Consider the following 18,179-nt stretch of genomic DNA (forward strand, 5'->3'; position numbering starts at 1 on the left):
TACTGAAATCCCTTCATCAAGATTAAAGGCAAGAGTTAGGTAAGAAACAGCAGAAAGAGGTATAGTTGCCGAAGACAAGGATTACCACTTTGTCATTCACCTGACCTACGTAATATACTTATCACACCCAACAACACACTTAAATCATGCCTCCTTACCTGTGTGACTGAACCCATTGTACATCTGTTCTGAGAAAACAGGCAAGAACATAAATCATAGTTTCACTATCGTTACAAAACATGTAACTAAAAGAATGGAGACTTGTTAGTGTACACATGTTATCTGTCAGTTACTGTGCATGTCTGACCTAGCTTTTTATATTGATTTCAGTGGTACTTAGAAATTATTAAGAATGAATGGCCACAAGAAAATTGCCTACAAAAACAACACAGAACAATGTATTGCTGAATAAGTTATCAAACTTAACAGCAGTCATGGATTCTTATTTTACGGATCATGCCATTTGGCTTCCCTCACTCAACATTATTTCCTCAAACTTGTGGAAATGGGAATTCACTACCCAACACACGTTTGGTTCCCATCATCAATTTGATTTTAATTCACACTAATGTCCACCCCCCCCCCCAACCCCCCCCCCCCCCCCCCGAATTTCCCAGTTCTTAGCATCAACCTTCTCCCCCCCCCCCCCCGCCCCGAATTTCCCAGTTCTTAGCATCAACCTTCTCCCCCCCCCCCCCCCCCTCTCTCTCTCTCTCTCTCTCTATCTATCTATCTCTTTTCCCCTCTGTCTCTCTACCTGTGCTGCCTTTGTTACATGTACTTTTTATTAACTTGACGCATGTATTTTATTTATTTAGTTAATTTTCTCATTCACCTACCTTCCCTCCTCATCCCAATGTTTTTTCTTTCTTCCTGCCTTCAATTATCTTTTGCTTTACCATGCACCCTGTAACTTCTTTTCCAGTTGAACATTAAATGAAATATGTGATAGGTTCTAAATATTTCAACAAATATTTTGCAAAAACTGACAGGTTTATCTTTTTGAGAATGACCACTCCACTGTATTTTTACATCTTTAAGACTAACGTTTCCCCCCTCTAGCTTGAATGAAATGAAGCACATATAGTGCTACACTCTCATTTTTCTACTTGGCTGCTCTGCCACTTCTTTAAAGATGACAGAGAGAACTCCCATTAGAACACTTGGGAAGTTGGCGCCACACAAGCCTAAGTAGTATTAACAAAGAAAATAATTATTGATAATATAATGTAAATGGACAGATAAAAAAAAATTTACTCAACAAGCAGTGGCAGGGGAGCACACACACAAAAGGATTTAACTTTCACAAGCTTTCGGAGCCAGTGGCTCCTTCTTCTGGGGGAAGAACTAAAGGGGAGTAAGTCTCCCCTGACCTGAGGTCCTGGGTGACTTTTCTAAACTGTTGTTCTTTCCATAAAGCTTCCACTCCTTTTCCTTCACCCCTTCCCCTTCAACTCTTCCACCAGAAGAAGGAGCCACTGGCTCAGAAAGCTTGTGAAAGTTAAATCCTTTTGTGTTTATGTTCCCCTGCCGCTGCTTGATGAGTAGATTTTTTTATTTGTCTATCTACATTATATTACAAGTAGTGATTAAGTATAAGTGTACCCCCTTCACACATTTAGCTCAAATAATTAACCACAGTCTTTAGGCCAGGTGTCACACTGTTTTCCATCAGAATTGCCTTGTGGTAAAAACAGCATCTGTGTAAAATATCCTACAGTTCTTTTAACAACATGCTGCTCCTGTGTGTAACAGATATTGCTAGAAACATCAGAGCATACCAACAATTTGCAAGAGAACTGTTCCTCATTTTGTCTTTAGTCAATGATTCAGATTGATTATCCTTTGAAGACCACTTCACTTGATTTATAAAGGCTGACTCTGAGAGACTATTTCATGCATAAATAGTCAAAATATAGTCTGGTATATTAAAAATGATGGAGCAGTATAATACATAAAAGAATAATCTCCATTCAGATAAAGAGTCATACTACAGCATCACAGAATGATTCAGTTCGAAGTCTGCAAGCAACTTTAGGATGATTTTATCATTACAACAGTCACATAAATGGCAGTACATACACAGAACAGTGAAATCAATGGCCTCAAATGTTATCACCCCTTTCTTAAACCTTACCGAGACCTGATAAATCATAGGATCACAACACAAATGTTAATTACTTTTATTGTACTATTACAGATATGTGAGTAGTTGAAGCTTTCAAAACAACCTGATACATCAATAAAATTTTGAAAATGCAAAAGTGTGTTCTAGACTGCCTGATATTTCAACTGAGAACCAACAACCATTTGATTAGCTAGATGTTCACATCACAGTGTCCTGAACTGATTCACTCACCACATACTTTTTTTTTTTTTTAACCTTCAAAATTCAGTAGGTTACGTTTTCTCAAATAGCTCCCTTAGCCTACACCAATCATTTTGTGTAACAAATTAGTTAATTTAACACATTCCACTCAGGCCATAGTGACTGCTGCAGCCTCCAGGTGACAAACTTTTTCCACTTCCCTGCATGTCCTGCTCAGAAAATTAAGGATTCAAGCAGATTACCATGCATTCCAGAAATACCGTCATTGATTTAAAAAGGATTATCATCAATTTCTGAACCACATTCTTCAAGCACAATAAGAATTTCATCATCAGTCAAACTCTTCCCCATTTAACAACAAACTGTTGCAAGCAAGACAACTATGGAAGTGAGGTACACCAACGAATATGTGAAAACTGATTACACCTGTAAAATGTTTTCAAAGTTACACAGCACTTTGTGGAAGTAGGGACATCCATTTTGTGGCTCTCCAAAGCACTAAATGAGTGAACAACTGACTTCCAGCCATCACTGCTTGGAAACAATGCATCGTGGAGTAACAGTCAAGAAAGAGCACTGAGAGACTCTCTGAATGCCAACTTTTAGGGAAATCACAACACAATGTAGTTTCTACGGACAGTGACCAGACTGAATTAATTCATGCACAAGTCTTAGATCTGCCAATTTCTTTTAATTTTATCTGTACAGAGAATGTTAATTTGTTTTTGTTGCATACATCCTGAGCTAGGTTTTACATTTGCGCATTCTTCGTCATTGAAATTTTTGCAATATAAAAATTCTCTTTCAAATACACAAACAAAAATTAAGTACAAGTGGTTCAAATATTCATAGTAATTAAAATGCAATATACCATTAAGTTCCGGTGCTTGTAAACTGCCCATATAGTGTGGCCCTAGTTGATGCAAAAGAGAGACAGTCTGTGGGCTCAGAACCTCTTCCAGCAAGTGGCAAGGTCCTTGTTTCCAAACAAGTCGCGAGTTGCGACGCCAGACTGGCGGCGTCCCTATGTACCCGTACACTGATGATGCCACAGTCAGATTTGCTGCACCGCCTCCTGGGTTCTGTGAGATGTAGTGCAGCTAGACAGAAAAAGAGAGAGAGGGATCTCAGTCTCTATTATTAATAATCAATGCACAACAGAAGTGACACATTACAGGAAATTTGTTAGCTATAAAATGAAATTTGTTGAAGAAAAACATTACATCAACATCATCTCATTCATGGTCAGAAAACAGCACAATGATGTAATGTTTCATCTATAAATCAAACATTGTACACTGCATAAATGTTCTGAAACTATGAAGTATTTATACATGCACAGTCTGAGATTATATGACAAGTTGCGATTTTATCTGAAGAAAAGCGAGTTGCATAAACTTAGCCAGTTGACATCATTTGGCAAGTACAATTCTCCCACGTGCTTCAGCAGATACTACATGCATGTGGCCTTCTGCCATGTGTGTCCCTCTAGCATCACAGCTTGGAAAGCTAGAGTGCTTGGTGCAGGCCAACCATATGGCCACAGGTGTTTCTTCCACATACTTCAGTGTAAATAAGCACATGGCTTTCCATTTCAATTTGTGAAGAGACTTCAGTGAAAGTTTACAAGAAAGACCACAATTCTAGTGATGAAAATAGTGATAAAAGTGTAACTATTTTGTGTATTTATTGTGGTAGAGGCCTCTCTTTCAGTCGCAGTTTTACAAGTAATATGGGATTATTCTGTCTTTTATGACTGTAATAAAGTATTTTGCTGTTTATTTAAAGCATCTTCTGTGGTGACTGCAAAAAAATAAAAGGGAAACAAATCTGGGCCAAATAATACTTTATTACAGTTTCAAAAGGTGTAAGAACTCCTATATTACTCGTAATTATTACAATCACTGAAGCTTCAAGAACAAGACTGGGCTCAATTTTCAATGAATACCTGGGAAACTGAAAATACGATGACATTGCCCATTCTCCTACAGCACAGGAAATGATGTGACTGATTTCTAATGAAAAAATGCTGTGTCCCTCCACATCTTTCAAGACCCAATGTAAAGCAGTCATCAATCCAAAGACTGTGTTGAACACCATAGTGCTTTATATTCATGGCAGTGTTAGAGGTGGTATGCCGTCACCTTCTGCTGACCTTTGAGCTGACTTACCAACCCAGTTACAGGTGGGCTTTTTCAGATCAATGAATACTGCCAAAGATGAAAGAACTGATAAGTGGCAGTTTACCACTGAGCCATTTCGAGATCTATCACACCAAAACATCGTTCTGAACCTGCATTGCTGGTAGTGCACAGTTTCTAAAATATCCTACAAAGTACTTAGTATCTGATTATTTAAGCAAATGTATGCACTTTTTCCAGCAGAGTGCCCATTACAGCCCATCTGCTTAAGCAGCCGCAGCATATTTAAACTTGGCACAAGTGATTTTTAGAAAGATTCCACTAAATTCAAAAAATGCAAGCTTCTGTTAAACTTTTCACTACAAGCATTAATTCTAAGAACAACTAGCTTAACATCTGTTCTGAACTGTGGTCTTGTTACAGTTTTTTTTTTTTTTTTTTTTTTTTTTTTTTTTTTTTTTTTTTTTTTTTTTTTTTTTTTGGTCAAAACACCACTAGAAATAGAATCTTAATTTTTCCATATGTTGATGCAATAGTCCTATGAGGACTATTATTGCATTGATTTGATTATTTCCTTGGATGACATTCACAGAGTGATGCAAAAATTTATAAATAGTGTACATATATTTTTCTGCACTATGAATCGTACAGCAGTTAACACTGCTGGTGCCCATCCCATGAAAGGTAATGTTTTCTTAGAATTTTTTGCAATCAATCATCATGTAACCCATACTCATTCTCTTTTATTATGCACCTCCAATAAATACACTTACTATGTGATACGGCAAATCTCTTGCATCTCTGCAATTTCTCCCTGTTCTCAAAGAACTGAAAGCCTATTTAAAGTTGGTGTTTCAGAGTACACCAACCGAAAATTGTTACCAATTTTGTAACTGCCTCTGGTATATATATTTGTCCATTGTACACTGCTTTTAAGGGTGTAATGTATAATGTCTTGGCTAAAAAATTTCCTTCAATAACCCATTACGAAAAAACTATTACAGCATATACAGAACATAACAAATCAAAATGACTGAAAAGTGAAATACGAGTTCGCTATAAGAACAATGTTTTATATCCAAATGAAAACGGGAGCATTATTAAAGAGAACAACCAAATACCACAGCATCAAAATGGTACATTTACTCTGTTATTCTGGAAAAATATTAAAAGTAATCAGCAAGTACTCCAGATGAAAGAGGTGTTGAGCATCAGATACGTACATAGCTAAGGTGCTAAAGCATTTGTTAGTGTAGCTCATCTGTCAAATATTTTCATTCTTCAGCAGAGCACATATGAAGGGGTCGGCAGAAGAAAATGCCAAGCATCATATTAGTAGGGATTAGCCTGATCAAGTTATCTATTCTGCTTTTGAGTGCTCCATAAGCTGATAACAACTAGTTCCATATGCACCACTCGAATATACTGTCTCATTGCTCAGTCTTGTTGTATTTATGTCCTTGTCTTTGAATTTAACCAAACTTGTATCATGCAGTAATGCAAAAGATGCTATTGTGGGTTAGCACTGTCTTCAGTGGACTACTCCACACACACACTCACTGATCCCCTCATTGGGATGCATACAGTGTTGAAATGACTGAGAATACAGAAGACTCAAAGAACAGTTCCAAGAATTGTGACCAATTATTTTCCCCGTGACAGAACATTATAGCAATATTAAAATACCCACTGCAGGCAATAAAACAAAAACACTGTGCAGGACAGTTGTTCAATTTCTGAGTATACAGCTTCACAGAGAAGACAAACAGCATGTTACTCTCTTCAATATATATGGACTATATCTGCATGGGCAGATCACATGACTAATGAGGAGGTACTGAATAGAACTGGGCAGAAGAACTGGGCAGAAGAGGAATTTGTGGCACAACTTGACCAGAAGAAGGGACTGATTGGTAGGACACATTCTGGGGCATCAAGGGATCGCCAGTTTAGCATGGGAGGGAAGCGCAAAGAGTAAAAATTGTAGAGGGAGACCAAGAGATGAATACACTAAGCAGATCCAGAAGGATGTAGGTTGCAGCATCACACCAGTCTTTGGACTGAAGACTACAACAACAACAACAACAACAACAATATTTGTTCAACAGTCTAACATCTCAACTAAAACACACACTAAGACTGCTCTCGAGCACAAAACTGCCTCAGTCTAAACACATCTGTCTCATTTATCTACTGTATGCCCCTGGCATGGTGTATGTAGACTCCTTTCCACTTTGTCAGTTAAGTGTGAATAGGCAGTTCTGCCAGCAGTTCTCTAGGTGCCTCTGTTTACAGCATCCAGAAGGTTTACAAATACTAGCAGTGAATTTGTCTTATTGCATGGAGATTATTTTGAAGGCCAACAAAAGTTTTGTTTCTCTTGTGTTACCTTCAGATTACGTTACACACACCTCTTAATAGTCAGACAAGGAGTTGTGAGGCAATGAGGGCAGAAAGATAAGCTTACAGGAGTGAATTCCACATATCATGGAATTTATCTGGGAATATGTAGAAGAAAGCTTTACATTCAAAAAAATCAAGGACAGATGAAATTGGTGTCAGGTATTTCTGTTTACACAGAAATAAAAAAAAAAAAATCTTACAAAGGCCCTAATACTTCACCTGTGTTCTTTCTTGAATTACAGTTATAAAGTTAGAGAAATGAGGTCACATTCTTTTTTGCTCCATTTTATTAATGGAATATGTAGTGGGATACCACAATATATCACACACAGCAGAGGAACACAAGGGTGTTCTTTCTACATAAAGTACATGAATGTACACACTAAGAATACTGTATCCTCTAAATTACTTTGTAAGAACTTTGATATGTGATACTCACCAAACAGAGGAGGCAGTGAGGAGCAGAAAGGTACATTTAAAAGTAAACTGTCTCACTTCAGTACCAAACTGTCTCACCTCAGTACCCAGAGATGACAGAAGTCGTGAATTTGAAAAATTGTGCATGTATGAGTGTGTGTGTTTTCTGTATGTGAAGAAAGACTTTGTCCAATAGCTTATTCTATTTTTAAATGTGCCTCTCTGTTGCCCAGCACCACCTCCATGTGGTGAGCAGCGGTCTGTCCTATGCACATAGTTCAACAATAAAAGAAATTCATAGATGGAAAAATATGTAAAATACGGAAATGGCAATGTGTGTGGGCGCGTGTAGGTATGCACTTTTACTGGAGAAAATGCAGAGCTTGAAGGCTACTGTCAATACTGTTTTCTATCATGTGTTCCTGTGCACCAAAGATTGGTCTGCTATAGGTGAGTGATTGCCTTTTCCTTATTTTATGTACTATTCTCACTGCTGTTAATCCATCCCAGATTATCCATTGTTTCTAAGAACTTTACACTTACAAATGTTATAATTTACTCTGAAATAATATCAAGCACTACACACAAGAAAGTACCTTTCTTGTATGCACAGGGCGTCCATCAACATACAGAGAAAATGTAGAATTCTTAAGGACAGCTCTATTGACAATTAGCACTAGATGGTGCCATTGACCTTCTTGCAAAATTTCTGGACACCAAATTCTCACACCCGAGTCTCCCATTGGCTCTGGTTCCCATTCTCCTGCATCTGAAAATAAAAATGTGTGTTTACACAAATGGATAAAACAGAAAATACAGAGTGTTTGGAAACGCCCATTACAAACTTCTAGGACTTGTAGAGGGGATTGAGTACATAATATTTTGAGCAGGAACCTATGTCCGGAAACTTACCATTTCCATTCTACAGTTGTTTCCATTCAGATGTTCAAATCATCAACTTCTGCTTGAGGAACTGAATTAGATGTGATACAGTACAGTTGTCAGGTAACAATTCAAAGGGAGACATAACAAAACATTCATTTATGACTTCAACACATTTATTTGTATTAACACTTGAACACTACTAGTTTTCATTACTCCAAAATGAAAAAGAACCCAGCATACTGTAAATAAGAACAGTATCGATGCATTAAAACAGCTGCTCAATGTGGTGACCACCAACGCTTTTACATTGTACCTGCAAAGCATGTTCTGGTACATGCTCTCCATCCCACCTGGTGTCTCTTCAATTTCTAGCACAGTGGCCAGAACTAGTGTCAGCAAGATCTTCCTCTGACTCTAAGGTAGTCTTGTAAATTAAACTTTGCATAAGACTCAACAAGTAGCAGTCCTTAGGAGTTAAATGCAGCAATTACGGAGGCTACACAGATGGACCACCTCAGCCTATCCCTCTTTTAACATATTGTTTGTTGAGATGTCTCACATGAGAAGTGCGGTGGTGCACCATCATGCTGAAACTACATTTCCAGATGGACAATCAGTGGTATAGCTTACAAGAACATGTACAGTGCATTCTGTAGGCAGATCAAGTACGCAAGTCCAATTAGCTTGAGTGGAAGGAGGTACAGCCCACTCACTTGAGCATACAGAATACCTGCCCACATGTTAATACCAAACCGGTGCCGAAATCCCTGAACACGTGTGGCATGAGGATTTTTGTCTGCCCAGACACAGCTGTTTTGCGAATTCAGAACACAACCCCTATTAAATTTAGTTTCACCTGTGAACAGAACTCGCCGTGGAGACAGGATGTGTTGATGCAGCGGTGCAGGAACCACATGCAGTACGTAACAACACCCACTGCACGCACATTTGTTCGAATTGTAGTTGACGGGTTCTCTTAAACGTGATGCAGTAGATCTTCAGGAAAATTTTTGTGAAACAGCTGACTAGCAGCTCTTCCATTATCTTGAGCCTCGCCATATGCAAGGAGCATGTCTGTGCATTTTGAAAACATGTACCGAACCATGTTTATTGTACCAGAAACACACAGGCACTGAAGAGGTCTCACAGTTAAATCACATCAAGTGACCATCTCATATCATGCCATCCTGTCTACCTATTGTATACCAGGACAAGCAACTCTGAGACTTTTCTCTTTCCCTCAGCAGAAACTGTGGTAGAATGGGAACAGTACATTTCCGGACATGGGTTCCTATTCAAAATATTACATACTCACTCCCCTCTTCAAGTCCTCAAAGTCAGTAACAGGAGTTTCCGAAGATCCTGTATAAGACAGTAGTACATAATTGATAATGTTTTCTTTGGTGAAGCTCAAAGCAAGAAAATAACTGGGTGGTTTTGGAAATCAGCCTTATGCAAACACAGTAAGTTTATTTTTTATACTTTTCTAGACATGTTTCGACACCAATGTGTCACCTTCTGTGGGTCATATTTTATTACTGTAAAGTACAATATCACATTTGTAATAATTTAACTGCTGTAGGCCTAAGAAATACAATATTTGCAATTTGCTTCATTTTGTTTGAACACTCACATTAAAATTACATCGCTAACTGAACTGTTATTATACATTGATTTAAGTGCTTGTTTTCGTCAATTTTTTGACAGCATGTCATCTGCAAACTAGCTATGAAGAAAATTATTACGTATTTGTTTAGAGCTGTTTCGAGGGTAGAGGTTATGCACGTTTCTGTACTTACATTTTCCGTCCTGTTTCGTGTCCCAGCCTCAATAGTTTACCAAAGATGCATAAAAATAACTGTCCAATCAGGCCCATAATCAATTTCAAAAATGCACCATCTTACCACCTAGCTAGACACTTACATTGCTAAAGAAATTATATACTTTCACAGACAACAGAAACCTAAAAAATACCAGTGAACTGATAGAAAAGATAAAAGATATAAACATAACATCAACAGCAACTCTGGTATCTTTTGACATCACATCCATGTACACAAATGTGCCAGTAGAAGAAACAATCAGCATTGTTAAAAAGCAGCTGCAGTATCAAGGAGGCATAACAAGTACATACATAGATGAAAACCACCACCAAAAAAACATGGATACTGATCTGAAGATCCTCAGAGAAAGCAACGGTCTATCAAAAACTCACAATAGAGGAGAACTGCCACATACAAAGAGCAATAATACAGGGAAAGAGAGTCCTGAATGAAAATATAACACTGTGCAACAAAACACTGTTTGGAACACTCAATGAACTATACAAAAATGACTCCCCACAAAAAAACATAAAAAAGCTTGTTTTCTGGGTTCTCAACCCACCTCTCTCTCTCTCTCTCTCTCCCTCTCTCTCTCTCTCTCTCACACACACACACACACACACACACACACACACACACACACACACACACAGATCAGTGCCATAACAAACACAAGATCAATGATGAACAAGTGAGCAACGACAACAACATGACACCTCTCATTCAGTGTGTTATCAGAAGTGTGTGTGCAGATTACATTTCACCACATTTTGTGTAAGTGCACGTGATGTGAAGTAGTGAGTGGAAATTTGTGATGAACTGAGTGAAAACAATGCACTAAACAGCAGCTGATTGAGACACCAACCAGCAACATGAAACAGGATGGAAAATGTAAGTACAGAAATGTACCTAACCTCTACCCTTGAAACAGTTCTACACAAACACGTAATAATTTTCTTCATGGCTAGTTTGCAGATGACATGCTATTAAAAAATCGATGAAAACTAGCACTTAAATTGATGTATAACAATACAGTTCAGTTAGCGATGTAATTTTAAGGTTAGTGTTCAAACAAAACTGATCAAATTGCAAATATTGTATTTCTTAGGCCTACAGCAGTTAAATTATTACAAATGTGATATTGTAGTTTACAGTAATAAAATATGACCCAAAGAAGGTGACACATTGGTGTCAAAACATTTCTGGGAAATTATAAAAAAATTTAAAAAACTAATTGTGTTTGCATAAGGCTGATTTCCAAAACCACCCAGTTTTTAAATCACAAACACAGAAGAAAGGAAAGAGGAGCTTCAAACCTTAGTAAGAAAATAACTGTTTATTCAGTAAAAAATGCTCTCTGATTGTAATGCATAGTTAATTACGATAAATAACATAGTGCCTTACAGAAGGATATTCCTCAATGGAAATTGGTTAGGATAATTAATGAGGCCAGGACAAATGTTTTAAGAACAGCTTACAAGAAATGGCCTGGGATGAAATTTATAATGAACCAAATGCTAACATCAAATTTGATCTATTCTATGGTAAATTCATATCATTATTGAAAATAATAAATCAGAAAGGACGTTAAACAGCCATGTAAAAATCCGTGGATCACTAGAGGGATTAAATTACCTTGTGAAAGGAAAACTTATCTGTTGGCAGGAACAAGTAGAGATCCTGCAGTAGTTGCACACTACAGAAACTACTCAAAAGTACAAAGGAAGGTTATTAAAAAAATAAAGGAATATGTATATAATGTCAGATAATAGCAATTCTGACAGCAGACTTAAAGCAATATGGAATGTAGTGAAATGAGAGACAGGACAACCAGCCACAGAACAAGTTAACATCACTACCGAACTGAATGGAAGGGCTATAAATGATGAGCTACAGGTAAGATATATATTTAATAATCATTCCTCAAATATAGTGCAAAGTATAGGACAAACAGTTCAAGAGAAAAATCACAGTAGTATGTTGAAAAAGTAACTCTCACAAAATTCAATCACATGAATGTACCATCAACTTCTTCTTCTTATGAAGTTAAGAAAATTATACATTCTCTCAACAATGAAAGCTCATCTGGTTTCATTAGTGTTTCCAATAGACAACTAAAGATTTGCTCCCATACAATAAGCCTGGTCTTGTCCGAAATGTATAATGTGTCAATAACACGGGGCATTTTTCTAGAGATGCTGAAATATGCTGTCGTTAAAACCCTCTTTAGGAAAGGTAATGCGAGAGATGTCAATAACTACTGACCTGTTTCACTGCTGACATCATTTTCCAAAATTTCTGAGAAGAAGATTTATTCTAGATTGGTATCTCACATTAGCGACATTAATATCCTCAGTAAATCACAGTTTGGGTTCAGAAGAGCTGTCTATTGAAAATGCCATTTACACGTTCACTCATCAAATAATATACAACAAGTACAATTAGTTCTTTTTGCAGATGACACTAGTATTGTAATCAGTCCAAGTATACAAACTGAAACAGAAGAAGCGGTAAACAACTTTCTTAAAAGTATCACTGATTAGTTTTTTGTGAATGGTCTCACTGTCAGTTTTACAACGACACAACACATTCAGTTCTGCATGTCTACGGGCACTACACCAGTGATTTCCTCACCACATGGAGACGAAATAATAAATAAGGTGGAAACTTCAAAATTCTTAGGTGTCCATACTGATGATAATTTAAACTGGAAAAAGCACATTTTGGAACTCCTAAAACAACTTAATACAACCACTTTTGCACTCAGAATCACTGCAAATCTTGGAGAGAGACGTATCAGTTAGTTGAGATATTTTACATATTTTCGTCCAGTATTGTCATAGGGAATAATTTTCTGGGTTAACTTATCTTTAAGAAAGTGTCTTCATTGCTAAAAAGATGCTGTAAGAATAATATGTGGTGCTCGCCCACAACCTTCTTGTAGACATCTGTTTAAGGAGTTGGATGTTCTGACTACTGCTTCACTGTATATTTATTCCCTCATGATATTTGTTAAATAATCCACCACAGTTCAAAAGGAACAATGATGTACATAATAGAATACCAGAAGAAAAAATGGCATTCATTACTCCACATTAAAGTTGTCTTTAGCATCAAAAGGGGTGCACAATGCAGCAACAAATATTTTGGATCGCCTATCCAGTGATATAAAATGTCTGACAGACAGCAAAGTAAAATTTGGAAAGTTTCTACTTGACAATTCCTCCTATTCCACAGAAGAATTTCTATTACCGTAATGTGTAAAAGATGGTGGATAGGAATTACTAACTCACATCTGTATAGCCTTACCATGTGTTACACTTCTCATTGGTGTAGTACATCGAGATGTGCAGAACTGAACACCTATCTTTTCAAAATTCAGAGATTTGCAGAATCTCAGTCAATGATACTGTTAAGAACATTTTTTACCATTTCTTCTGTTTTGTATGCAAGCTTTCCTTCTCATCCTGTACAGTCAGTCTCCCATGACCTAGGGTTCTGGGTGACTTTTCAAGCTCTACCCTTTTCCTAAACCTCTCCCATCCTTTTCCTTCACCTCTCTTTTTCCCCTTCAACCCTTCGGCTGGAAGAAGGAGCCACCGGCTCCGAAGGCTTGCATAAGTAAAAGCTCTTTTTTATGCGTGTGTTCTCCTGCCACTGCTTTGTGAGTAGATTTTTCTATCTATCTAATTACATTGTATAAAAAATGTAATTAGATACATAAAAAATCTACTTACCAAGTGGCAGCTGAACACACACACACACACACACACACACACACACACACACACACACACACACAAAGAAGAAGGAGGAGGAGGAGGAGGAGGAGGTTATAATCAGGCAAGCTTTCGGAGCCAGTAGCTCCTCCTTCAGGCAGAAGGGTTGAGGGAAAAGAAGACGGGTGAAGGAAAAGGATTAGAGAGGTCTAGGAAAAGGGGTAGCTTTGGGAAAGTCACCCAGAGCCACAGGTCAGGGGAGACTTACCAGACGGGATGAGAAGGAAAGACGGATTTCTGGCAGTCCCCGACAATCAGACTTTTTACCTATACAATTACATTATTTTGTCAAACTTGATTGTTTCAATTACATTGTATGTATGCTTGGATTGATTACAACCAAGGAACAATGACAGGCCATAGACTGAGTTTTGGAGAACTCCATAAGCGATTTCTCTCAATCCTCTGATTACATTAGTTGAATTAATAAGTACAACTTCCTGTATTTGAGACAGGAATGGGAAGGTGCCAGAAGTATAATGCAAAAGGAGAAGGCCCAAAGAACCCAGGAAAGAGATGTGATTCAACAAAGTAGAAACAGGAGAAGGATTTGAAGCAACCTGGTTGGCAGCCATGCACTCTGTCATCAGGCCACAAGGGGCCCATTGGGACCATCTGACTGCCGTGTCATCTTCAGCTGAGGATAGGAGGGGTGTGTGATCAGCATACTGCAATCCCAGTCATTATGATGGTTTTCTTTGACTAGAGCCGCTACTATTCGGTAGAGTAGCTCCCCACTTGGCATCACGAGGCTGAGTGCACCCTGAAAAATGGCAACAGCGCATGGCGGCCCAGATGGTCACCCATCCAAGTGCTGGCCATGCCTGACAGCACTTAACTTCGGTGACCTGACGAGAACTGGTGTATCAACTACAGCAAGGCCGTCTCGGTTGGTAGTCATACCAATAAAAAAATGTGTGCAATGACTGCAGCAGAGTTGGTAAATGACATGGTAGCTTTCACAGGTGACCCAGCCCCTGATGGAGTAGGATAAACCTGTCACAGGAATGGAATAGGAAGTGCTGGGTGGGTGGATTGAGCAGGTTTCACACCTGGGTCTTCTGCAGGGATATGATCCTTGCAGCAAGGGGTTGGGATTGGAAATGGGATATGAATGGACTAGGATGTTGTAGAGGTTGGTTGGGTGATGGAAAACCACTTTATGAGGGGTGGGAAGTTTCTCAGGTAGGATGTTCCTCATTTCAGGGTACGATGATAGGTAATCAAACTGGTGGAAAAGGATGTGGTTCTGTTGTTCCAGTCCGGGGTGATACTGGTTGATGAACGAATGAATGGGACACTTCTTTGTGACTGGTTTGTCGGGGTGGTGGGAAGATGGGGGTGTGACGGGAAATGGTATGGGAGATGTGTTTGCGGACTAGGTCTGGGGGATAGTACCTGCCTGTGAAGGCCTTGGTGAGACCCTCAGCATACTAAGCAAAGGAGTTTTTGTCACTGCAGATATGCTGTCCCCAGGAAGCCAAGCTGTATGGGAGGGATTTTTTGGTGTGAAAGGGATGACAGCTGTCAAAATGCAGGTGTGGTTGGTGGGTTTAATGTGGACAGAAGTGCAGATGGAGCCATCAGAGAGGAGGACGTCAACTTCTAGGAAGGAGGCACGCTGGGTTGAGGACGATCACGTGAAGTGGATGGGAGAGAAGGTGTTGAGGTTGTGAAGGAATGAAGATAGGGTGCCTTGATTCTTTTTACATTCATATTTAGATATAAAGGAAATGGCTCAAAATGTTTCAACAAGAGCCACTTACTTCCATGGACATTAATAACTTTACTGAATGTTATATATAGAGTAATAGATAACTTTAGGACTAACTCAAATGTACACCACCACCACCACCACCACCACCACCACCACCACCACCACCACCACCACCACCACCCCCCAACCCCCTTAGTGATAGGGTCTAAAAATCTGCTGCTTTTATAGCTTTAGTATAGTGATATTGCTGCCAATTGTGACATAGCTTCTTAACCCCCCATGTGTGAACATTGTTTAAATCTTACTCTATTAATTTTGTTCATCAGATCTTCCCTTTGCTGTCTTTCCCTCCCAACAAACCCCAAGTTTCCACTACTCATAATTGTTCTTGTGGCCTTTGTACTTGTCCATTCATAGCAGTACAACAAATGAGTTGATGTTTCAACAGCTGTATCACTAATATTATCGGTATCCCCATTTGAGAATGTTTTCAGTAGCTGTTTAATTCACCTGTGGATAACTTTTACAAGGATATTGGTCTTGTCATGGTATTACAGTTTAAAAACAAAAACCATGAGTCACATATACACGCATTTACATAAATACATGTCCAGTTTGAGAAGGATGGGATGGATAGTTGACCAGGCTTTACAGAGGAAAATAATTTAGAGAAACCACAGAAAACCTGTATCAGGATGGCTGGATAGTGACTGATGCCTCAGTCCTCCTGAATATGAGGCCAGTCTGTTTAAAACAGTGCAACCTCACTGAACATTAAAACACTCTTTCATAAATCAGGCCCATCGTGGCAATGTTTAGCTTTGATATTGTGTGTGCTACATCCCATATGCTTCTCTCAATGTCAGTGCTATCTATTGCAAAGCCTGGAGTCAGGGTTTCAATTTACAGAAAAAAGATGGATAGATAGAAAGAAAGAAAATGTTACAGTGCAAAAGTTTTGTGTAAAAGAAAGAGATGATTTACTATTACTATTATTATTATTATTATTATCTTATTTCCTTTCTCAGACCTTAGGTCTGGTTAAAAATGGAAAGTGACGCGGACCTTGATCAAGCGTGACTTCCTTTTAACTGTACGGTATCTGTTATATTGCATTTAGGAACTTTCGGGTGATTGAACATGTATCAATAACTACAGATTTCTGTAGTTGTATATATATGTTTGGATGTAGCTGTATTGCATTGATGTACTGGTGGATATTGTGTGGTATGACTCCTGTTGTTGATAGTATAATTGGTATAATGTCAACTTTATCCTGATGCCACATGTCCTTGACTTCCTCAACCAGTTGGATGTATTTTTCAATTTTTTCTCCTGTTTTCCTTTGTATATTTGTTGTATTGGGTATGGATATTTCGATTAGTTGTGTTAATTTCTTCTTTTTATTGGTGAGTATGATGTCAGGTTTGTTATGTGGTGTTGTTTTATCTGTTATAATGGCTCTGTTCCAGTATAATTTGTATTCATCGTTCTCCAGTACATTTTGTGGTGCATACTTGTATGTGTATTATTTTTGCTACATTGTCATGTCTTCTGGGGTATTCTGTATTTGCTAGTATTGTACATCCGCTTGTGATGTGATCTACTGTTTCTATTTGTTGTTTGCAAAGTCTGCATTTATCTGTTGTGGTATTGGGATCTTTAATAATATGCTTGCTGTAATATTTGGTGTTTATTGTTTGATCCCGTATTGCAATCATGAATCCTTCCGTCTCACTGTATACTAGGGCCGTTCAGAAAGTAACCTCCGGTTGATTTAAAAAAAAATACACCAAGTTAAATAAAAATATTTTAATATATACATCTTACAACTACATCTTTGCACTATTTTTCTACATAGTCTCCATAGCGATTGAGGCACTTATCGTATCTCTTCACAAGCTTTGAAATTCCTTCTGCATAAAAATCACCCGCTTGTGCCTGGAGCCAGCCTGTGACCGCATCTTTGAGCTCTTCGTCGTCATCAAACCGCTGTGACCCGAGCCATTTCTTCAAATGCATGAAGAGGTGATAATCACTTGGCGCCAGGTCTGGGCTGTAAGGTGGATGGTTGATAACGTCCCACTTGAAGGACTCAAGAAGGGCCGTTGTTCTGCGAGCAGAGTGAGGACGGGCGTTATCGTGCAAAAAAATGATACCGGAAGTCAGCATACCACGGCGTTTTTTCTGTATAGCCCGTCGTAACTTTTTTATTGTTTCACAGTACACGTCTTGATTAATGGTCGTACCACGTTCCATGAATTCAACCAACACCACCCCTTTGGCATCCCAAAACACCGTTGCCATCAGTTTTCTGGCAGAAAAATCTTGCGAGGCTTTTCTTGGTTTGGTAGGCGAATTTGAATGTGCCCACATCTTTGATTGTTCTTTTGTCTCAGGGTTCACGTACTTAATCCAGGTTTCGTCACCGGTCACGATTCTGTTTAACAATGGTTCTCCTTCGTCCTCATAACGTGACAGAAAGTCTAATGCAGAGGCCATTCTTTGAGTTTTGTGGTGATCGGTAAGAATTTTGGGCACCCATCGTGCACAGAACTTATGGTAACCCAATCTTGCTGTCACTATCTCGTACAAGAGAGTCTTATGGAAAACCAGTAGACAACTCCGACATTGAGAAACGTCGATTTTCACGAACTTTTGCATCAACTGTCTGAACGAGTTCGT

The 18,179-nt window shown here is 38.6% G+C and overlaps 1 protein-coding gene across 1 annotated transcript in view; it reads right to left on the bottom strand.

Moving 5' to 3' along the window:
* LOC124619168 (WD repeat and FYVE domain-containing protein 3) overlaps positions 1–18,179 on the bottom strand; it is a 297,546-nt gene that overhangs the window by 157,829 nt on the left and 121,538 nt on the right. The window contains exons 20-21 of the mRNA XM_047145406.1: positions 7,887–8,059; positions 3,201–3,429 (exon numbers count right to left, since the gene is read on the bottom strand). Coding sequence (XP_047001362.1) covers positions 3,201–3,429; positions 7,887–8,059 — 402 coding nt within the window. The remainder of the gene's footprint in view (positions 1–3,200; positions 3,430–7,886; positions 8,060–18,179) is intronic.

This window comes from Schistocerca americana, chromosome 1 (assembly GCF_021461395.2).
Source record: "Schistocerca americana isolate TAMUIC-IGC-003095 chromosome 1, iqSchAmer2.1, whole genome shotgun sequence".
NCBI lineage: Eukaryota > Metazoa > Arthropoda > Insecta > Orthoptera > Acrididae > Schistocerca > Schistocerca americana.